The sequence below is a fragment of the Furipterus horrens genome, unplaced genomic scaffold (assembly GCF_987537825.1).
Source record: "Furipterus horrens unplaced genomic scaffold, mFurHor1.1.pri manual_scaffold_4, whole genome shotgun sequence".
In the NCBI taxonomy this organism is placed as follows: Eukaryota; Metazoa; Chordata; class Mammalia; order Chiroptera; family Furipteridae; genus Furipterus; species Furipterus horrens.
Genome location: NW_028327174.1, coordinates 86,420,224 through 86,444,254, shown reverse-complemented (window position 1 = coordinate 86,444,254; position 24,031 = coordinate 86,420,224). Strand labels below are relative to the sequence as shown.

Genomic DNA, 24,031 nt, shown 5'->3' with positions numbered 1-24,031 from the left:
GTCCATGTGTATCGGCCAGTCAAGTCTCCCTGTGCTGATGGGCATTCAGGTTTCTCCCAGTTTGTCAATAGCATGAAGAGGGCTGCAGAAAATCTTGATTATGTGAGTTTCTCTGAGGTACTTGTCAAGAGTAGGATGTTGGGTCATAGCAGCAGCTTTGTGCAAGTGTAGGGGGTTTTCCTTTTGCTCTGCCAAGTGGTTTTGCCAGATGTAGTTTCTAAAAAGTTTTTTTAAATTACACCATTAGGAGAATGTCCTGTGCTTTCCAGCCCTTGATCTGGTCAGACTTTAAAATTTTAACCAATCACATGGGTATGAAATGGTGGATCAGTGTAATTTTAATAGCATTTCCCTGATTACTGGTAAGGTCATGTGGGCATCTGTTTGTATATTTAGTGGGCATTTAGGTTTCCTTTTTTGTGACTTGCCTCTTCATTTCATTTGCCCAATTAAAACTTCGGGAGGGGGTGGTGTGTGTGTTTCTCTCTATTGAAGTTAGTTATTCTGTGCCATAATCCTGTAATTTATAAGCACTGCCAATATATTCTTGCTATCTGGGTTTAGCTTTTCAGTCTGTGTTTTTCATGTACATGTTTTTCCTTTTAATATTGAATTTATCAATCTTTTTTCATGATTTTAAGAAATCTACAATATTCAATCACAAATATACCATTTTCTCCTATTAACTTTTGTTTCACAGTTGGGTCTTTAATCTGTCTGGAGTTTTTAGAACTTATTTTTGTGAATTAAATTTAGAAAAGTGGATATAACATATGCAGTTTGACAATTATAAAGGGAAAAGCTTGGATTACCACTAGCTAAAGCACGAAATAGTTTAGAGGCACTGAGAACAGTCCTTTGCATGACCATATCACATTGCTTTTCCTTGTAGTTTCTACTCCCATAAGTGCACCCCTGAAAAAAATGTTTTACTTACTTTTGAGCTTTCTGGATAGTCATGCCGAGCATACACATATTTCATTATCATCTTGCACTATACCTTGCTTTGAGATTCAGTCATCTTGATTTGCATCTCTAGTTCATGAATTTTCATGCCAGGTAATATTCCATGTATGAATACAGTACGATTTACTTTTCTCTATTGATGGTTAATCTTTTTTTTAAAGTTTCAGGATGTTACACAGTGGTGCTGTGAACATTATTATACATTTTTGGTACACACATTAATTTCTCCATGGCATATACCCAGGGCTGGATTACTGGGTAATTGGGAGGAATATCTTTAACACTAATAGATTTTGCTAAAATATTTTCCAAGGTGACTTTACTTTCTCATCAGCAATGTAAGTTCTTTCTTTGCTCCAGACCTTGTTAATGCTATTGTCATACTTAATTTTTGTCATTCTGGGAAGAGTGTAACAGTATCTCATCATCGTTTTAATTTGCATCACCTAAATTACTAAATATGTTGACAACCTTTGCCTTTTTTTTCCCTTCAACAGTTACATGTATTACAGGTATCTTCTCATAGTTGGGGTTTGTCTTTTTTACTTTTTATAGTATCTTTTATTAAACTGAAATTCTTTATCTCTTTTAAATTAAAATATATTTGACATATAACATTGTAGAAATTTAAGGTGTACACCCTGTTGATTTGATATATTTACATGTTATCATTATCGGTGTAACAATAATAGCAGCTCCATCACCATCACATAATTATCATTTCTTTTTAGAGGTTGGAATAATTAAGGTCTGGTCTCTTAGTAAGTTTGATGATTGTAATAGTGTTATGGTCTATATTTTCACGGTACTGTGCATTAGAACTCTAGGATTTATGTAACACTTGTACCTTTCAATATCTCTCCTGTACCCCAACCTCCCAGTCCTTTGTAACCATTTTTATGTTTGCTTTTTTAAAATTAGATTCCACAAAAAATGATATCATACAGTATTTGTCTTCCTCTGACTTATCACACTTGGCATAATGTCCTCAAGGTTTATCCATGTTGTTGCAAATGGCAGGATTTTCTTTCTTATCATGGGTGAATAATGTCCCATTGTATATATACCACATCTTCTTTATCCATTTAGCTGTTGATGGACACTTATGTTGTTTCCTTATCTTAGTTATTGTGAATAATGCCTCTGAACATGGGAGTGCAGATAGCTCTTCACATCCCGCTTCATTTCCTGTTCTTGAATATAGAACCAAGAATGGAATTGTAGGATCATATGGTAGTTCTATTTTAATTTTTTTGAGAACCCTCCATACTGTTTTCTATAGTGGCTATACCAGTTTGCATTCCCACCAAAAGTGTATAAGTGTTCACTTTTTCCCACAACCTCGCCAATACTTAACACTTGTCTTATTTTTTAAGTATATTTTATTGATTATGCTATTACAGTTGTCCATTTTTCATTTTCACCAATAATTTTATTGACTTGGATATTTTGAGTATGTTGGCCGTCTCCCACGTGGTAGAATGTTGATTGTTCTCAATTAATGACTCGATTTGATCCCTATCAACTTTATCTGGTCTTCCCAACCCAACTGGTCTACCTGACCATGGAGCACCCTCCAGTGAGAAACTTCCAGCACAAAATTTCGCAAACCACTTTTGATACATTCAATCAGTCACAGCACCTTCTCCATACACTGCACAATTTTTTTGTGTGTCAGTTGCATTTTTACCTTTCTTGAAATAATAAAGCATAATATGCTGAAAATGTTGCCTGTTTTCCAATTTCAATATTAAAATGGCTACACAAAAGTTCACCAATTTAAAATTTTTCTTTAATGCAGGCTGATATGACAGTTGTTACAATACAATTTAACAAAATTGTTTCGAATGAAGTTAAAGACAACTAAGTGCTAGAAGAGCCATCTTATGGAAAAAAAACCGAATGAACTTTTTGGCCAACTCAATAATATGCCCTGTTAACATCTATGAAGAAACTATTACAACTAATATATTTTTAAAAATTCACCTCAGTTTCGTGTATGGTGGTGATAGTGGTGTGTGTTTATGCTTATTTTATAATATGTATTGCTACTACAGTATATGATTGGTGTGTTGACCATGATCTAAAAAGTTTATAGAGGACAGCTGTTAGGTCTAGATTTTAATTAAGGGTCCAGTTAAGTTTTCAAGCCAAATTCTATGTGTCTTCTTGGATGCCTCTTATTTGTTGCCCAGACCTATTCTGCCTGATTGTCTCCACAGTCCTGTGGATCTTTGAGGCTAGCCGAGAGCACCTTTCTTCTTCTGCATTGTAAACCCTCAGAGAACAGATACTGTCTTTGTCTTTCTTGGTCGTTATGTACCTGAATAAATACTTGAACTTATATAATGAACTCCTATGAATTAAAGACAAATATTAAAACTTCCTTAATGGATAACAGCAGTTCACAAAAGAAGGGTATAAACTAAGTAAACATTTCACTATAATATTAAGTCAATTGAAAATTTCCAATTAAATATTAAAACTAACTCTGACAATTGTGTTCTAACAGGCAATCCATCTTGGAGATCCAAATCTGGGCCTTCTCGTGATTTATGCAGTTCAGATAAGGGACAGGTAAATCTCTCTCTATTTTTATATATTCAAACATAGATGATTCAGGCTTAAAATCAATTAGTTAACTAATGTAAGTTTCTAAACTATTTATAAAGGAGTCTTTTTACTTAACATTGTACATGTTTTCCATATAACACCAAATATTAGTCATAGATCCTGTAGTAGTAGAATCTGGTTTTGGAAATAAGTTTAAATTTTATCTTGTTTGAAATGTTATTACATGTCCTTCAGGATAGCTGAGAGCCTCTTGTCCTTACAGACTGCCTCACCCATAGAGCCCCCTGAAGCAGTGGATTTCCCAGATCCTGAATATAAAGAGGAGGAAAAAGAAGAAATTCAGGGAGAAATCAGTCATCCTGATGGAAAGGTTAGACTGTTTTAAAAAATAATGAATACTATAAAAAGCAAACATGGATTAAAACAGAATTGAAATACTTAGATTCTAAAATAATTTATCTTTAAGACTGTTGATGGAGGCTTAAGAATGTTAGTAACCTGGGGCATGACCTCAGCTTGAATCTTTGGACTCTCTAAAATTGCTCAACATGCATTTGTTGCATTTCTAACAAAAGGGAGGAATACAGTCCCTTTATCTAAACCCTTTGTTCTTCCTCCATACACAGCTAAAAACCTCAGGTGATGAGGAAAGCCTTACCCTCCCTGCAGCCTTTCCTAAATAATGTTTTCTGGATCAGGCGCCTCTCCATTGTCAGCCAGAAGTACTCTCCCTGAGCCTAGGGAGGTTGTGAGTAGGAAAGCTGCTGCCTGGCTGGGTGTTCCAGCTTGAACGGGAATGGAATGGACATAAACAGTGTTTGTTACTGGAGAGGTGATAAGGGAATTTTTCCTTAGGTTTATAGAAGACTTTCTTTTCCAAATACCCTATTCTGATCCATTTTAATTGAAATTATAAGGCCAGAGTTCACTGCTAGTGCTGAGGAATGAGGGAAGGACAAATAAGTCAAAAGGAAGTAATAGGTAGACTTTTCCTGTGCAAATTCTGCTTTACAGTAACAAACTGTTTATGAGGAAAGATTTTCTATTGTAAAAGAATTTAGCTAATACACAGAAAGGGGGTGAGAAAATTAGAATCATTGGATTGTGACTTCTAATGAAGGGAAGGATCTAGGTAGAGTCCTGACTCCTGAAACCCCAGGTAAAAGGTTGATGAGCTTCGTGGCAGACCTCATGTGACCCAATCAGTCCTGTGGTCAGGGGGACACTGTATATTGTCCTTCTGAATGTGTGGCCATCGGAAGCTCACAGCATCACCTACAAAGTAGTCTTGTCAGAATAATTCAATTTCAAGTTAATCAAGCCTCTAGCTGTAACTACTAGTCTTTTTAGAAATTATAGGGGCTGTGAAAATATGTTAGATGATACATACCATCATAGGAAAGCAATCAGCCAAACGTAGAATGAAGGAAATTTCACATGTTCAATGACGCGGTTCCTGCAACAACTGGCATTAAAAAGGGGAACAGGCGGTGACTGTAAAAAATTAAGATATAAGAGACACATCAACTAAGTGTATGTGTACCTGGTTTGATCCTGATTCAGATAAACTATAAAAAAGCCTGTTTTTGTGAATTTAGGGAAAACAGTGTTGATGGTTGTTAATAAAAACCCTTTCATTACAGCTATATTGAAGTGTTTATAGATGGTGTCAGCAGTTTGCTTTAAAAACTCCACCAAATGAGTTGGTTGTGGGTAAATACAGGACACAAGTTTAGTGATCTGTTGATACTTGAAGTCGATAAGTTTACTAACTTTTCTCCTTTTGAGAAAATGCTTTACATTTTATTATGAAAAATTTGGAAGTAGGCAATTTGGAAGAGAACGAGGGATATTTCTGTCATGTGGTCTCAGGAGGAAATCTTATATATTGATAATGCTTTTCTTTTTTGTAGATAGAAAAAGTTTATGAGGATGGGTGCCGTGTTATAGTGTTTCCAAATGGAACTCAAAAAGAAGTGAGCGCAGATGGAAAGACGGTCACTGTCACTTTCTTCAATGGTGATGTGAAGCAGGTCATGCCAGATGAAAGAGTGGTAGGTTTCCTCAGGGCTGGTTTTCTCTGTAGTGTAAACATCTCAAAGGAAATACATAGTGACTTTGTATCTTTACAGATCTACTACTATGCAGCTGCCCAAACCACTCATACCACTTACCCCGAAGGACTAGAAGTCTTGCATTTCCCAAGTGGACAGATAGGTAAAAACTTGCCCTGCCCTCTTCTTATTAATTCTGCCCTTCTTTTAAAAATAAAATATTTATAATAACCATTTTTAAACAGAAAAACATTTCGCAGATGGAAGAAAAGAAATCACATTTCCTGACCAGACTATCAAAAATTTATTTGCTGATGGACAAGAAGAAAGCATTTTCCCAGATGGTACAATTGTCAGAATACAACGGTATGATACCTGCTATATTTGTTTGTAGACAGTTTCCAGTTTTTATGGTTCAACTTTTATTACCAATTGAATTTTAAAAATGTTAAGATATTTTTGTAAATCACTGAAAATTTCAGTGAGTTTAGAAGTAAGCCAAGACGGACAGCAGGTGAGAAGTGTCCTCAGCATTTTGGACTTAGAACTGGATTGAGAGAAACAGATCCTAATATATAGTCTTTAACCTTGAGACATAAAAGGAGTCTATACAGTACTTCAGAAAAGGAGAATGGCAAGTAATTGTTAAGAAATTTGGTAAAATTTGAAAGCAATGAATGAGACACAGAGGAAAAGCTGCCCTATGAGTTTTAAGGATAGATAATCTAATGGCTATGTTTTTTAAAAAATCCTCACCCGAGGATGTTTATTGATTTTAAAGAGAAGGGGGAGGTGGGGGCGGGACGGGGGAGAGAAACATCAATGGGTTGCCTCCAGTACGTGCCCAACTGGGGATTGAACCTGTAACCTAGGTATGTGCCCTGACTGGGAATTGAACCTGCTATGTTTTGGTGTACAGGATGATGCTCCAGTCAACTAAGCCACCTGACCAGGGTACTTAATGCTTTTATTTTCCTGACCTCCCTGTCCAGCTTGTAAGCACTTTTCTCTTCTGGCCACCCTTACTCCATTCTTCAAAATCAGTAACCTTTTTTTTAATCCCTGAGTGTCCTATTTCCAGAACTTAGAGACTTCTTTCAGTGACTTCTTCAGTTCATAGTAATGAGCATCTTGCATCGCCACTTTAATTAAAATTATGGTGATGGTTGTAAAAACGGTGTCGCTCAGAGAACCATGAGGAAGCAGCAAGCAGAAGAAAAGAAGTTTATCTGAGGGAATTAGCAAGCAGAGGAAGCCGTGCCGAGAATGGCTCGACTCTAGGTTCCTAGGAAAGGAGGGGGCTGTTTTATAGGGGGAAGAAAAAAGAATCTATAGGGGAGGGGGAGAGCATGGTAACCAAGGCTGTCATTCTAGCCTTTTTGTTTTAATAAAAGGAGGTGAGGGGTGGGGTGTGATTTTTTGGGGGGTGGCAGACACCAGTTGGGGGAGGGGTCCTCGAATCTCTCTTCTATAACGACTTCCTGCGGAGTTTAGGGCAATGAGAGGGGATTGATTGCTGGCTTGGGGTCATCTCTTGCCACGGGTTGTTATCTGAAAGATCTTAATAAGAGTACATTATGGACGGTAGAGGCTGTCATGGTTTGGACCGTTTTTTGAATAAAGCTAACTAGCAGTTTGAGGAAGCAAGGGCCAAGAGGCGAGGAATAATAGGAGGAGAAGCAGCGGGGTTATGAGAGGCACTAGGGTTGCTTTGAAGGGAAAGGAGAAGTATGAGAGGAAGGTTTTAAATTAGGATTTTCTGTACGCCTGTTCCCTAGCTTGGGCAATAATGTCAATGTGTTTTTTTATGTGTGAATGTATGATGTGATAGGTATATTTGGAATTAGTGTATATAGTGACCTGACAATTTTTTGCAAGGGCTAAGGCCTGCATTAGGGTAATGAGTTCTGCCTGTTGGAAAGAGGTACCGGAGGGTAGGTGCCCCGACTCAATGATGGCAGCAAGGGTAGTAATGGCATATCCTGCTCCTTTTGGGTCGACCTTGTAGGAGCTTCCATCTATAAACCAGGATTCCGCCTGTGGTAGAGGGGTGTCTTGTATGTTGGGGAAGGAGTGTAAAAAGGAGAGATGTTGAGTGCAGTCGTGAGTATGGGTGTGGGAGTGGGGGAGGGGAAGTAATGAGGCAGCATTGAGGGGAAGAACTGATTTATGTAGGGAGATTTGAGGATTTTGAAGTAGTTGGGCATGTAAGAACTGAATTCGGGAAGGGGAGGCTGCAGCGATGGCCTGGTGTGTTAGTGATGGCCTGGTGTGTTAGTAGGCTGGAAATAGCATGAGAGGAGTGGACTGTTACCTGGGCAAAGGGAATTAACTTAAGGGTTTTTGACTGAGAATTGCTGCTGCTGCTGCTAAGGCGTGGAGGCAGGCTGGCTACCCTAGGCAGGGAGAATCGAGTGGTTTGGAAAAATAGGCTATAACCCGTTGGTCTGGTTTATATTGCTATGCTAACAGCTCGAGAGCAAAGCTATTTTTTGTGTTGGTGTATAGGAGGAAAGGTTTCTTTGGGTTTGGAAGGGCTAAGGCTAGGGTTTGACAGTGCTATTTTGAGTGTGGTGAAAGATTTAAGGAGGGCTTGAGAGTTTTCTAGGGGTTTAGACAAGTCTCTAGCTGTTGCTTGATGTAAAAGGTTTGCCTAGGTATTTAAAATTAGGTATTTAAGTTTTGAAAAAAATGATGAGGCCAAAAAATGATAAGAGTTCCTGTTTAGTACGGGGCAGGGGGAAGGTAGTTATTAGGTCCTGTCTTTCTGGGGGTGATGGGAAGTCCGAGATATGTGACCTGAGTTTGAGAGAATTGGCCTTTGTTTTGTGACACACGGTATCCCCAACTGGCAAGAAAGTTTAGGAATTGGGCAGTATGGAGATGAGGAAGGTTTTTAGATGGACTGCAGAGGAGGAGATTGTCTATGTACTGTAGGAAGACACTTGGGGAAAGGTCAAGCTGCTGTAAGTCAGCTGCTGGGGATTGACTGAAGAGGTGGGGACTATCTCGAAACCCTTGAGGCAGGACCGTTTACGTCAGTTGTTGAGTTATTTTTGTGGTTGGGTCGGTCTAGGTAAATGTAAAAAGGTCTTGGGAGGCTGGGGAGAGTGGGATAGTGAAGAAGGCATTTTTGAGGTCTAGGATAGTTAAGTGGGAGGTTTTGAGGTGGGATGCACGACAAGAGGGAATAAAGGTTAGGGACAATGGGGTTGATAGAGACGGTGGCCTTATTGATTGTATATAGATTTTGGACAAGACGGTGAGTTTTTTTTTTTTTTTTTTTACTGCGAGGTTGGGGGAATTGGCAGGAGAGGTGGCAGGTTGGAGCAGACTTGCTTCCAGTAGGCGGTTTAGAATAGGCTTCAGACCATTTAAGGCCAAGGGGGTTAATGGGTATTGAGGTTTGTTGGGGATATGAGAGGTATTTTTTAGGGTTACAGAGACCCGAGTGTGGTGAGAGGTGATGGAAGGATTGTTTATGTCCCAGACATTGGGATTAACTGCTGTTAGCCAGGATGGCAAGGGAGTGTTTGGGATAGTGTGAAGGGACTGCTGTAAAATTAGAAGAATGAAAGGGGTGGGCGAATGCCTGATGTTTAATGAGACAGGTTAGGGGGATACTTAGGGTTGGGTCACCTTGCCGCCTATTTTTATAACCCATATGGCAGAGGGAGTTAGGAGCCCCGAAAATTCGGGCAGGACAGAATACATAGGTCCTGTATCAAGGATAAAGGAGACAAGCTTACCTGCCACCAATATGTTTACCCTGGGTTTTGCAGCCATGATGGTGAAAGGCGGGACTCTCAAACCTGGGCCCCGTCAGGCGGTGGAAAAGTCTAGAACCGTGAGGCTAGTGTCCAGATCCACTGCCTGGATAGGCAGGCTAGTCCCTCAGTTAGAGATGATGGACAGTCAACCGTCCAATAACCTGTCTTTTGACAGAGAGGTCTGGGACCTGGAGGAGATAAGCGGGCGTTTGGACATAGCTTTGCCCAATGTCCCTCCTGACCACACCAAAAACAGGGGCCTGGAGGCTGCCTGATGGTCGAGGCTTTGCTTTTAGGCTTATTTTAATTTTTTCCTTGGAGGAATTTTTCAGGGCATTAGCCAGCAAAAGAGAGTGCTTGTATTTTTGTTTCCGTGGCTCCTTTTCCCCCTCCTCTTGCCGGTTTTTATATATTTGGAAGGCAACTTAAATAAGTTTATTTCGGTGGGTTTTGGGGCTTGTCCATAGTTTTTGGAGCCTTTTTTAATGTTTGGGGCTGATTAATTAATGAAGTGGGTGAGTAACCCTCAGGCAAAGTGGGACATGTATTCGGATGACACCATCTATATCAACGACCTCGTGGAGGGGTGGGGCTGGAGACTAGAGGGGCGATGCTGATGGGACGCTGGGAGGGACTGGGGAAGGGGAGGTAGGGATGGGCCTGTGGGATTGGCTATGGGGAGAAGGTGACAGCGGTGAGGGCGTGGAAGGAAGAGAAGGAGGGATGTGGAGCAGCTGTGGCGGGGGTGGAGGGGGCGCGGCTTGGCTGCTTGTGGGGTCAGAAGACCCGGGCTCCTGGCGGTGGGGCCTGACCTCGATTTCCCCCGGCCCAACAGGTCCAATCTGGTAGCGGTGGCAGAGGTAGCGCAGCAGCGCAGCCCAGGCCAGCGAGACCCTCCCTCCACCTCTCCCCGCCCGGGCCCAGCAGGGGCTGCGCTCTCTCCAGTAGGCGGCCTTGGTGGCCAGGATGGTAGGAGCTGGTGGAGGGAGGCAGAATCCGGAGTCTTGAAGGGCTGGGAACTGTGAGGAGTCAGACCGCGGTGGCAGGCATTGCAGCAGCGCCCGGTGTAGCCTGGCGGGCGCTGGTGTGCGAGGGGACGGGGGTAGGGAAACCGTGTGCCTCAGTTCTCCTTTGGCAGCGAGCGCTGGCAGGCGGGGGTCGGGGGGGGGTGGAGGGTGGGGGTGAGGGGAGGTGAACCCCAAGGGGCTCTCGCTTCTTCTGGCGCCAAGCTGCCGGTGGCCATCGTGCTGGAACAGGAGCGAAAGTGTTTAAATGTAAGAAGCCGTTAGAGCAGTGGAAAAATATTTAGTAGTAAAGGGCAAATGTAATTAGAGGGTTTTTTTTGTTTTTTGTTTTTGAGCTAGAGTTAACAATATTACCATTAGAAAAGGGGCATTCCTCAGCTCAGCACAAATGCCACTGAGAACAAAGGACATCTGAAATCCCAGGGGAGGACGTTCATTATTAAACTTTGGGAAATGGAAAAAAGCAGCCAGGCAGCCCCCTTGGTCCTGGCTGCACCCATAGCTGCCGGTCCCTTAATAAATAACTGCTTTGGTTATTGCTAAGGTCCTGTGTTTCAGCGTTTTATTCTAATTTCTTATGCAAGGAAGAAGGAGAAGGGGTTAAAGGGGGTGCAGAAGGTCGAGAGGAAGGTGGCTTTTTTCAGAGAAGGAGAATTTGATGGGTAGTGAGCTGTTTGCAGAGAGTGGTTTGAAGAATTTAGAAAGCCTGAGCATAGGGAAATAATTTTGACTGCCTGTCCAACTGCCAGTGAAAGTTATGGAGGTCTGTGAGAACTTAGAAGTGTGCCATTTTTTGGCTACTGAATTTGGATATTTAAAGGATATTGGGGCCACGCAACAGTGCCTTGACTTATCCATTTAGTTGGAGAGTTTTGAGATTACGGGCTAAACACCCAAGAGGGGTATTTTTGGGTGGGAGGGACTGGCTGATTCCCATGGCGATGAGTCCGAGAAGGAAGGGGAGCAGAAGGGGGAGGGGGAGGGCGAGGGCGAGTTCAAGCCAACGTTTCCAGCTCTCTGTTGAGAGGAGCGTTCCCATTTCTACCAGATGGTGGAGAGCCAAAGGCCGAGAGGAGAGGTGCTGATTTATGCCAGGCGTCCCTGGGATTCATCAGGCTCTAGAGAGGGGTCCGGATTGATCCTGGGAGTGGTTCCCACTGAGTGCTCAGATTTAGGGCTGGACTGCCCAGAATGGTCTCAGATTAGACCAGGAAACAGAATGACTGGAGAAAACGGAGGCGGAGAACTCACCTATAAATCTGAGGGCTGGTGTCGACTGGGAGTAGATGGCATTTGGGGGAAGGGTCAGAGGAAAAAGGAGGCAGAATGGGTCAGAAAGCCAGGCGGGAAGCTCGAGCCGCCGACCTATGGAGGTTTGAATGACTCTGGGTCCAAGGATTGGGGCTGGCTCGGGTCCAACTTGGGAGTCCCGGTTGAGCTGGTGTCCCAGTCCCGGGTTTCAGCACCATGATGTAAAAACGGTGTCACTCAGAGAACCATGAGGAAGTTATGAGCAGAAGAAAAGAAGTTTATTTAAGGGAATTAGCAAGCAGGGAGGAAGCCGTGCCACTCCCTGCTATCACAGGAAACTTCCAGACAGCTGCAGGGGGGGTGGGGGGGCATGGGAACCAAGGCTGTCAATGGTCTGTCAACTTTCCTCTCCCAGGTTGACAATTAAGTACCCATTAACTTGAATGCAACTAACACATACAGATGCGTTAAACTAACTTGAATTATATGACATAAACTTGGAAGTAGAAACACTAATTCAAATAATGTGGGGATTTCGTATTGTCATGATGTTTTTTCCCTTAATGTGTCTAAAACTACCTAGTGCTTATTTAAAAGCAGTTGGTTCCAAAATTGGAGAAAAATCTTATGTGTATATTATATTTTGAATGTTTGAATTTTTCTACAATAAAAGGTAGAGAAAAATGATATGAAGAACTCCATGCAATCATCTCTCCATCTTTAGGTATTAACTCCTGGCCAGTCTTTCTATATCTGGACTCATATCTCTGTATTTTGGGTCCAGTGTGAATGTCCAAGACACACAGTTAAGCAGTTAACTTGGTATGACCTCTTTGGCATATTCTGCTTCAGAACTGGCCTCAGGTCTCATCCTGCCCCTTCCCTCCTCCAGCCTAATGCAAACATGCACTCAGATGGCTTTTAACTTTGTGAAAAGAGTAACTGTCAAAACTGAAAGCCATATTTTCATACAATGCTTAAGTTTTCAGAGGCAGAACACATCTACATTAAAAAAAACACACAAAGAAACCTAAGCATTTTATGATGAAAGCATCAATTTATTTTTAAAAAAGCTTTTCCATGGGAACATGTAAGAGCTAATCTGATAATTGGAATTATCCACCTACAGCAGGAACACTGTGGAAGAATTTGTAAAGAAGGTTATTGTGTAGAGAAAAGGACAAGAAATTAAATTCTGTTTTAAATTTGCAGAGATGGCAGCAAAATCATAGAGTTTAATAATGGCCAGAGAGAACTACACACTGCCCAGTTCAAGAGACGGGAGTATCCAGATGGCACTGTTAAAACTGTCTATGCAAATGGTCATCAAGAAACAAAGTACACATCTGGTCGAGTAAGAGTTAAAGACAAAGATGGTAATATCCTAATGGATACAAAGTTGTAATGCTTCTGTGTGTGACTAATCATGAAATAACACTAACTTGATTTTCTTGTTAAAAAAAATGTACATTTCTTGTAGACTCTGTGGTTTAATATATATGTACTGTATGTGTGTATATATATATAAATGGAAGATTATGCTTGGAATATAAAATAAAATTTAAAGCTTTTTATAATGTTTGAAATGCACAAGGACAGCTTTCATTTTTAATACAGTTGCACACCTAAGGAAGGGTTATTTTGTTACAGACTGTGTAAACTTTAAAAATAAGCGGGTGTTTTTATTGGTTGGAGATCCTTATAAAAAAATAAAAGTACAAGAAACACAATATGGTATAACTTCTCCACAGGACATCAGCCATACAACAAGGACTTGCACAGAAAGTTTACTCAAGGAGTAAGAATTTTACCAGTCAAAATATTACTAGGTTCAATTAGTACTAAAATTAAAGTATTTTCTCTATTATAGAAGTCCTTTAACTGTAATAGAATGGGAAGGTAAAACAGGTAGAAGAGTTTGTTCATTCTATGAGTACAGACAAACTCAGGGTGAGGAGAAAGCAGTTATAATGAGATTGATGCTATAGCTGGTCAACATGTGACACTTGAGAACAGAGTGGGGTGCATAGCTGATTGGCCACAGATGCCTGGCTGTTATGATCTATAAGATGGCTAGCTGACAGAAGGAAGATGTTCTTGAAGGAAGGTCAAGTCACCCACATGTAAACATATGTAATTACAGGTACCTACATGTACACTTATGCAGTTATAGGTGGGTCTAGTCATTTAGTGTAGTATGAAAATAGGGTTGGCAATGATGCAATTGTATTTTTTTAAAGCTTAATGTATTAATTTCAGATGACTTAAGAACTGAATATGAAGAAAGTTTAGAACTTTTCAAAGAAAATAAGGAGTTATATATATTACCTCAGGATAGAGAAGGATTTGTAAATGAAATATAGAAAGTACAAACCTTAAAAGGTTGGTAAATGAGTGAAGTTTCTGTTTGTCTAAACATGTCACAAAAAAGAGAGTAATAAGCCACAGACTAGGAAAAGATACATATACCTGACAAAGGATTAATATCAAGAATATATAAAGAATCCTACAAATCAGTAAGATAATTGCAAACAGCTCAATAAAAAAAGGGACAAAGGACATGAACAAACAATAAACAAGTGACTATAATTGGCTATCTTTTTATACTTGTACCATATACTGCAAATAATGGTCTGGCCACACCACATGTTGGCAAGGAACTCTGATGATACAGTAAACTGGTAAAACGTCCTTTTGGAAAGCAGTAGCGCATGACCTTGTACTACTAAGTATATACACTAGAAAACTGGTAACAACCTAAAACTATTTAGCAACAGAATAAATTCTGTGCACAGATGGATATAACAGTGAAAGTGAATAAAATATACCAATGCAGATAAACGGTAGAAGTAAAATAGGAAACTAAAGGTAATTATGTGACACTGCACACATTTAAAAATATACAGAGCAACACTATCTTGTTTATGGATGCATTCATAGACAGTAAAAAATTATAAAGACCTATATAAGAATGATAAACGCCCAATTCACAGAAGTGTTCACTTCCAAAGGGAAGAGAATGATCAGGGAAGAGGCGCTACAGGTGCCTACCCCTGTACTGATAATATCTTATTTCTTATGCTGAATATACATTAATTATAAAATGAACTAAAATGAATTTTTCCCCATGGGCCTAAAATATTTCAAAATTATAGGAAAACAAAAATATTTGAAAGCAAGTATTTATTAACTATTCTTCAGACAGTTCCTAACAGTTCAACATGTAAGTGGGAAAGGGGCTAGCATTATTGCAGAACAAGTCAAGAGAAACAAGCCTGAAATGGTCTACATTACATCAGAAATCTTTCTTCTGGGCTGTACACCTGAAAAACAAAATGTGTATTATTTAAATCTTTGTTTAATGTTCAAATCTAGTTCCTGAATCACTTGTTACTTTATGTGAATGAATCAAGACAAAGTAAGGTCATTACCCAAGTACTTTGATAACCTGGTTACTAGGACATTGATTATTCTACAGTGCTATATGCATCCCACACAGTTTTGTGCTTCAGTTATTTATAGTGCTCCCTTTCTTCTACTTTCTTTACCCCCATAACTACCTGGTACTAGGAATGGTCAAGGGAGCCTTTCTAAGCATTCTTAAACTTACAGAACCTCTTGATACTGGCCCTCACTGGTGAGGGGGCCTATAAAAAAGAAATCTAGGAGAGATTCTTGTTGAGCTCTGTTGTTTCTTTGAGGAATGAAGGAAAGTCCAAAGATGCTTTTATGGGGATTAGTCACCTGCTTTGTGCCGACTATACAGGTAAACAAGAAGTCACATCATTCATCTCGTTCTGCAAGCCCCATCTCTACTAATGACATATGAACTGGGTACTGTTCATCTTCATATAATGTCACGATTTGTTCTGGTGTCTGAGCCTAAAATTAAGATACAGGTGTAAAGAAAACACAATAATATCTTTGTTGCCTTTTCCCTACCTCTGGCAGGAGAGAAAAAGCATTCTCAAGCTTATTTATAATTTATACTCTGTACTTTGAAAAGGTATGTAATGGTTTCCTGATAAATCAGGTTTTTGCCCTTCTACTGGACTTAAAGTGTAAGTCCTCCAAAGTTTTCCTAGATTGAGGCAACAGGCTTTAAACGCTTCTATTCCTGTTTAAATTCATTTACATTCTACACATTAAGCAATATACTTTTATGCAGAAACTGACCAAATTTTGAATGCTACTCACAGAGGTAAATAAATATGCATCTCTAAGAACATTTACTTGCCCTGTCTACATTCTCTTTCAGGGGCTTCTTGAGTGAAAACTGCACAAGCAGTTTGCACCATTCTGCACACATAGGAGCTGTACAGGTACAGAGGTCTTCAAAAAGCACTTTCTAGTAACAGCATTGTTTCATTAAAAGCTCATTCTTGTACACTAGGAATCCTAAAATCTTGGGTCCCCAAATCAGGACAGGTTGGGTTGAAAACAATGTGAGGCCGGCCTGAACTGCAAAGAATGTTTCCATGTGAAGGGGTTTGGAAGGGAAAACTAGGGTTCCTGCATTTTATAATACTTAGAAGTCACAGGTACAGACTTTTGGGGGTACAATTTTCCAATTTTAAAACACTGCCCTATATAAAACATGGGTGCAGGCTGGTTTCTGCTTATGGGCTCCCCTTTGTGACATGCTAACCTCTAAAGAAGAAAGCACATTTACACCAAACATCACCTGAAGTTTCTTATTTTGATAGAGGTTCTACTGCATTAAACAATTCAAAATTAGTATAGTTATGATATTAGTATAATTCAAGCCTTTCTATTACTTTGATCGGAATCCCCTTTCTGGCCTCTCCTACTTATCTGCAAGGATGCAGTGCAAATGTCACTTCCTTGCCCTACTTCTTGAATGTAAGTAAGTGCTGGAGTGCCTACTAAGGAATATCAAATACCATATTCCCATCATTCCTGCTTCTTGCGGTCTCCAAAGTTACCCTCTTTAATTAGTCGTTTATGTTTTCCTCACTGACTTGTAAGTTCTTTGATTACCGGAGATGTTTCTTGATCACATTTACCTTAGTCATGACATCACTTGTTAAGATTTTAAGTCTCAACATTAATCCTATAGTATTTACAACTTTATATAGTTTAGTAAAGCATTTTTGCATCTAGAGTTGCATGTAGAAAGCATTTCAGAAAGTTAATAGGGACTCTAGAAATAGTTTCGAAAGGATTCTGGAAAATTAAGACAGATACTTACCATGGAAGAAGCATAAAGTTGTTTTCCTTGAAGACAGTCTATCATAGCCCACAATGCTTCCATGCTCCACTTGGGACAATATGGTATTCTTGTCTTTCCTGAATCTTTTAAGGGAGGTTTAAACCCTGCCAGTAGAACCTTTATGGCCCGGGCTGGATACTGCATAAGCTGAAGAGGAATCTGACGCAGTCTGTCACAAAAGAAAATTTTAAATTAAAATGCCCAGAATGTTACAATTAAAATTCTCTAACAGCTAAAACTGTAAAACAGGAAGTTTGGATCTGGCAATGATTTCTTGGCTATGACACCAAAAGCATGGGCAATGAGAAAAAAATAAATTGGACTACATCAAACTAAAAACTGAAGGACAACAGAATGAAAAGGCAACCTACAGAATGAGAAAAAAAATATTCATTAAAAATAGACGTTTTTACAAAGAAGATATATATATATGGCCAACATACAGGAAAAGATTCCCAACATCTCTAATCATTAGGGAAATGCAAATCAAAGCCACAATGAGGTATCACCTCATACCCATTAGAATGACCATTATCACACAAAATAATTGCTGATGAGGATGTGGAGAGAAATTGGACACTTTGGATACTTAGTGGGAATTTTTAAATGGTACAGCTGCTAAGGAATACAGTTTGGTGGTTCCTCCAAATACTAAAAATAGAATGAGCATATGACCCAGCAATTGTACTTCTGGGTACATACATACCCAAGAGAACTGAAAGCAGGGCCTTAAAGAGTCATCTGTACACCCACAGCAGCATTAGTCACAAGAGCCAAAAGGTGGAATCAACCCAAGTGCCCGCTGATAGATGAATGGATACATAAAATGTAGTATCATACATGCAATTCAGCCTTCAAGAGGAAAAAAATTTTGACACAAGCTACAATTTGGATTAACTTTGAGATCATTATGCTCAGTGAAATATGCCAGTTGCAAGAATCAAATACTCATATTAGAGACCTACAAAAGTCAAATTCATATGACAGGAAAATGATGGCTGTCGGGTTGGATGAGGGGAGACGGGAATTTTTGTTTAATGGGTAGTTTCAGCTTTGCAAAATGAAAAAATTTCTGGAGATGGTTTACACAACACTGTTATGTAGAATTAACACTACTTAACTATACATTTAAAGTAATTAAAATGGTAAATTTTGTGACATGGTATTTTACCACAATTTAAAAAGATACTACAAATAAAACAAAAATACAGAAAATAACTTGTTGGCAAGGATGTGGAGAAATTGAAACCCTTTTTATTGCTGGTGGGAAATGTAAAATCATCAGAAAGTTAAACACAATTACTGTATGATTCAACAATTCCACTCCTAGGTATACACCTCAAACAAATGAAAGAAGGGGCTCCAACAACTACTTGTACATGTTCAGTGCAACATTATTGACAATAGTAGATGGAAACAACCCAAGTGTCCATCAGGAGGTGAACAAACTGTAGTCTATACATAAAATGACATATTACCCACAAAAATAACGAAATTCTGATACATGCAACGGATTGGATGAACCCTGATAACAATAAGTAAACTAGGTCAGACATTGAAGGACAAATATTGTCTGATTATACTTAAATTGGGCAGAATATGCACTACCAGGAGCCAAGGGAAGGGAAATAGAGTGTTATTGTTTAATGGGTACAGAGTTTCTGTTTGGGATTTATAAAAAGTCCAGAAAAGTGAATAGTGGCAATGGTTGCACAACACTGAATGTACTTAATGCCAATTAATTGTACACTTAAAAATGGCTAAAATGCTAAGTTTTATGCTTACATATATTTTATCACAATTTTAAAAACCTTACATTAAAAAATTCCCAGTGTATCAACAGCTTTACAATATTTTCTTTTTAAAGTCAAAATCTTCCTAGTAATTATAAAAAATAAATGAAAGAAAACTAAGAATCCTAATTCAAGTAAGTTGACTTTTTTTTTCTTACCTGCTTATTGTCAGCTTTTCAGTTGATCCGTAATCCACAAATTGAACCAGGATGGCTAGAGGATTAAATTCTTTAATGGAAATGATCTTTGCTCTATACCATAACCCATCATCATATTCTGCAAGGCAGGGCATTTCTGGGAAGACAAAGGGAAAAATCACATTACCTTTTATTTTGTTTATGGTTTTTTAAAACATAGTAAAGTACAAAGAAAATTAATCACCATATTTCCATTATTCAGAATTAAACACTCAACAGTTAGCTGTACGGTGGCTTGTGTTCTTTTCTGTTTAGACTTTATAAACTTCAAAGAAAGGCATTCTCCCATGCTCATGGGTCTTAGTCCTGCTTTTGCTCAGGGCTTACATCACCCTTCCACAGCCCCCTACCTCTATATTTCCCAAATCTCTTCACTTGGTCCGCCATTTTCTGCAGAGGATAATAAAACAGTTTCTGCTATTCCTGCTTTCAAGTTTGTTCTCCACCAATACATTCTCCATAAAACCAACAGAATTAAATAAAAATTTCAATTACACCGCTTTCTTGTTTAAAATTGTTCAATGGCATCTTACCCACCTGCAATATCAAGTCCTGAGAAGTGCAGTACACTGAGGGTAGTAAACAACCCTCAGTGTACTACCTAAACACAATTACTTCAGTGCATGGCTATTCCACCACTTGGACTGTGCTCCTATAGCCTTCTTTTTTATGATAAACATCTCTTCTTTCAAAGTTCAGCTCCAACAAGACTTCGTGAAGTCAACTCCTATCATGGTCTCTGATCTGATGGCATCAGGCACCCTGCTTTAGCATGAGCTGCTCTTCTCACATTGGAGTTATACACATGTCCCTTTTTCTGCTTCCCCTCTAGTTCTCCCACCAGGTATCCGGTATAAGCCTTTGCTCAGTAAAAAGTGTGCTAATGCATACCAGGCTTGAGTAAAGTTGAGCAGTGAGTATAATAGTGTACGCTTCCCCATCTTTATACACTTTCAGATTTTAGAGCAGACAGAATATACCTTAGGCTCCTATCTTGCTCTACTTCCACCCCTCCCTTTATCATATTCTCTTCTACAAAATTTCCACAAAGAAAAGTAGTTGTGGGCAAGTGACATTTAAATAGTACATACTCTAATATTGAGATTAAAAAAAAGTTTATCAAAGTTGTAAATAATTTGAGTCTATAGAGATTATCAATAGAACAGTAAGAATCTCATCTGTTGGCATAGTAAAAAAATGATGAGATTAGGGTTAACAGTCTCCTTCAACTTTACCCTTTCCAGCCTCAAAAACATGGCCAAAGTGATATCTCAAAATAGGACTGAAAAAAGCCCACCTAGTTGTCATTTTAAATCCACAAAGCAATTCATTCAACATAAATTCTTCATTCAAATATACATCTTTAATAGGCGCTTGCCTATGAATCAACTGGTACACATGTGCACCGAGGAATAAAGGAACCTACAGAAGAAGGCACAAACGTGTTTACAGCTCCATGAATCATACAGATGGTTTGTGACTTCCCTTGAGACAAGAACAAAACGAGGAAGAACTGTTTCTTCCAGATTATAAATCTGAGTTTACAAAAAGAAAAATCATAATAAACTTACTCTTTCATTCAACAGATATCTATGAGCACCTGCTTGTGCAAGGTGCCCTAACTGCTGGTGAACACAGCAGTACTGGGAGCCCTATTTAACAAAGGAGAGGAGGAGGCATGGAGTGTGATGGGGAAGGGAGGGTGGCGGTGCTACTCATACAGGGCACCAGGGAAGACCTGCAATAGGGGAAGAATTGGGCAGAGACCTAAACTACTCACAGTCTGGAGGAAGAACATTCTAGGCAGAGGGAACTACAAGTGTTGTTTATCAGCCAAACTTGGGTCACAACTGATAAAAATCTCACTGAGTTAACTCAGGTACATTAGGCTAAAGGTTTCCTTTGCTTTAGCACAGAACACACAGAATAAACACATCTCTCTATATCACATATAGACAGAAATGCAGAGATGGACTCAGTACTCAGGAATTGTTGACACCAGTACTTGCGTATTCTCTTCACAGGAGGATCACATATACTTAATAACTATGGATAAGAATAAATTATAAAGAAAAAAGACAGCAGAGTTTGACCTGAGTTCCCATGCCTCCAACTCTAAAACCATCAGTTTAGGAGGCTTGCAATTAAAACGACTGCCATTTAGGTCTCAATAACAACACTCACAATTTGAGCTAGCTGTAAAATCTCAAGCTTAGACAAAACATCTTCATGCAATTTTCCAATAAGCTCAAGCTCTGGAAAATCAAAGTGCCCCAAGGAAGTACTTACGTTCTCTTAGATCACTTAGAAAATGGGGAAGGTCATCTACAGCATCTTGAGAATTTTCAGAGATGAGCATATCCAGGGAGTATGGTAACACTAAAATCACCAACCTCATTAGTCCATTTAAACAGAACAAGTTTCACTAAGAATCCCATTGTACTCAGAAAATGTGGGCTACCTGTTCTGAAGTCCGTCAGAGATGGGAAGGTCTTCACATTAGTGTTGAGCTTCCACAGAGCTTCACTGAGACCCTCAGACTCAGCTGATTCCCAGCTGACTCCACTGTCATCTGTGTCATTATGCTGGCTACAGAGATTACACTTCTCTACAGAATCAAGGCAAATATACACCTAAGTGGGGGAACAGGAATGAGAAAATTTTCAAAAACTATAGTATCCTTTTATACAAACAAAAGTCACTGTAGTAGACAGTCTCCAACAACGGACGCAATGATTCCTCATAAAGTTCCTCTCCCACATTATACTGGAGTTGATCTTTGTGACCAAAAGAACATGACGGAGGAACTTCCGGCCAAGATGGAAGTATAAATACAAGCACTGCACTTCCTCACAACTAGGAAGAAATTTACAACCACTTCAAAACTAAAAAAAACCCCAAGATCCAAAAAATTGAACAACAGGAAGTTCAGCAAAGAAATAAAGAAGAAATAAATAATCAGCCAGAAAGGTAGGAGGGGCGGAGCTGGGGCAGAGAGAAAGAGGAGTGGTGCAGTGGCTGTGGGGGTGGTGCTTGATGGCAGCATGGCAGTGCAGGAGGTGGGAGAATAGCGGGCGGGCGCGGCTAGCAGTAGCTGTAGTGAAGAACACAGTCATACTGTTTAAACCGGAGAAGCAATCCCAGTCCCAAACCAGACCGCGTAGCTTGCAGTCCCAGCGCCAGGGAAAATAGAGCTGCATTGCTTCTGACTGTGAAAGCCAGTGGGGGCTGGGGTGGAGGAAGGAGCTACCAGTCTCAAAAAGGAAGCAGCTTGCTTAGTATGGGAAGGGGGAGAAGTGCCTGGAAAAGCGGCGGCAACCGGCACTTTTCCCTCTCAGACCCCTCCTCCACATACAGTGCCCAAACTCGGTGAAACACAGCACTAACGAATACCTAAGTCTCCGCCCCCTATCACATAAGAGGTGTGACAGCCCTTACCCAAATCACAGAAGCAAATACAGAAAGAGGAGATAGAGAAGTACGACCCAGAATGGGGGGCAGATCAAGGTCCCAGTGGCACAACTAAGCAATGAGCAGATAGCACGCCTAACAGATGAGAAGATAGACAACAGATGCACAGTTTAAGACATTGGTGTTTAGGATGCTAACAGATTTTACAGCGAAGATTAAACAGGATAGAGAAAGAATGAAGGCTATCCTGGCTGAAATGAAGGAAAATCCATATGAAACAAGTGGTGAAGGAAAGAAACCGGGTTCAAATCAACAAACTGCAACATAAGGAAGAAACAGTCAACCAGTATAGAAGGAGGAAATGAGAATTTTAAAAAATGAGGAGAGGCTTAAAAACCTATAGGACAGCTATAAACGTGCCAACATCTGAATCATAGGGTTGCCAATAGGTGAAGAGGGAGAGCAATAAATTGAAAAATTATGTGAAAAAATAATGAAGGAAAACTTCCCTAAGGGGAAGGAAATGGACATATAGGTCCAGGAAGCACAGAGAGTCCCAAACTAGACCCAGGGAGGACCATATCAAGACACATCATCATGAAAGTGCCAAAGGTTAACGATAAAGAGAGAATATTAAAAGCAACAAGAGAGAAGAGAAGAATTATCTACAAAGGGGCTCCTATAAGACTATCAGCTGATTTCTCAAAAGAAACTTTTCAGGCAAGAAGGGACTGGCAGGAAATATTCGGAGTGATGAAAAGCAAGGCCCTACAACCAAGATTACTCTATTCAGCAAAGCTATCATTCAGAATGGAAGGGCTGATAAAGTACTTCCCAGATAAGGTAAAGCTAAAGGAGTTCATCATGACCAAGCCCTTATTATATGAAATGTTAAAGGGACTTATTTAAGAAAGAGAAGATCAAAACTATGAACATTAAAATGAAAACAGTATCACAACTATCAGTAACAGAAGCTAGGGAATGGAAACAAAGGCAAACTGAACAACCAGAGTGGGAACAGAATCATAGGTATGGGGAACATGTGGAGGGAGGTCAGCTGGGAGTGGGGAGGAGGGAGAGGGAGGGAAATGGTGCAGGGATTAAGAAGCATGGTAGGAGGGTGGGGAATGGACAGGGTGATGTTGAGAAGAGCTTTATGCACTATCCATGGACATGCACTAAGTTGGGGGGGCTGCTGGAAGGAGGGGGGTAGCTGGGTGGAGGGGAGCAAAGGGAAAAGAAATTGGGACAACTGTAACAGCATAATCAATAAAACATAAAAAATTAAAAAAAAAAAAAACACACAACAGGGGAATGGTACATGAGTGCCGAGATTAGATTCCAGCAGACATGATGCCTTTGTCTTGGTGCTATCAGCCAGCCAAAGGAGAAGTCTACAGGGAAAGACATTGAGTCCCCCAGGCAACATCATGTGAGTCTTTTGGAAAGAGGATCCTGCAATGCCCTCCCCAACCCCCAACATCTTGATTGTGACCTTGAGATCCTGAGCCAGTACTGAATTAAGGAGCTTTTTGATTTCTGATTCTCATTTGTGTTGTTTTAAGCTGCTAAATTTGGGGTAATCTGTTATGCAGCAATGACTGACTAATACAAAAAACCATTATAAAACCCAGCAGTAGTACGTACATTCCTATGCTCTCTGATGAAACTAAAGAGCAAATTCTTCCTCTGCTGGTGAAGGAAAGGTTTATTGTGTAAACTGGCTGAAGGGACTCTGTGTTACTTCCCTGTCATTG

The 24,031-nt window shown here is 39.9% G+C and overlaps 2 protein-coding genes across 3 annotated transcripts in view; one reads left to right on the top strand and one right to left on the bottom strand.

Annotated features, from left to right (window-relative positions):
* The window catches only part of CPAP (centrosome assembly and centriole elongation protein), a 52,969-nt gene extending 39,789 nt beyond the window's left edge, over positions 1 to 13,180 (top strand). For both annotated transcript variants that reach the window (XM_090275687.1, XM_090275686.1), the window contains exons 11-16: positions 3,479 to 3,543; positions 3,803 to 3,910; positions 5,454 to 5,594; positions 5,673 to 5,757; positions 5,840 to 5,960; positions 12,853 to 13,180. In XM_090275687.1, coding sequence (XP_090131813.1) covers positions 3,479 to 3,543; positions 3,803 to 3,910; positions 5,454 to 5,594; positions 5,673 to 5,757; positions 5,840 to 5,960; positions 12,853 to 13,045 — 713 coding nt within the window. In that variant the 3' untranslated portion in view covers positions 13,046 to 13,180. The remainder of the gene's footprint in view (positions 1 to 3,478; positions 3,544 to 3,802; positions 3,911 to 5,453; positions 5,595 to 5,672; positions 5,758 to 5,839; positions 5,961 to 12,852) is intronic.
* Positions 13,181 to 15,423: 2,243 nt separating this feature from the next.
* Positions 15,424 to 24,031, bottom strand: part of RNF17 (ring finger protein 17) — a 159,730-nt gene continuing 151,122 nt past the window's right edge. The window contains exons 34-37 of the mRNA XM_090275163.1: positions 21,325 to 21,496; positions 18,825 to 18,960; positions 16,853 to 17,042; positions 15,424 to 15,522 (exon numbers count right to left, since the gene is read on the bottom strand). Of these exons, the coding sequence (XP_090131289.1) occupies positions 15,424 to 15,522; positions 16,853 to 17,042; positions 18,825 to 18,960; positions 21,325 to 21,496 (597 nt within the window). The remainder of the gene's footprint in view (positions 15,523 to 16,852; positions 17,043 to 18,824; positions 18,961 to 21,324; positions 21,497 to 24,031) is intronic.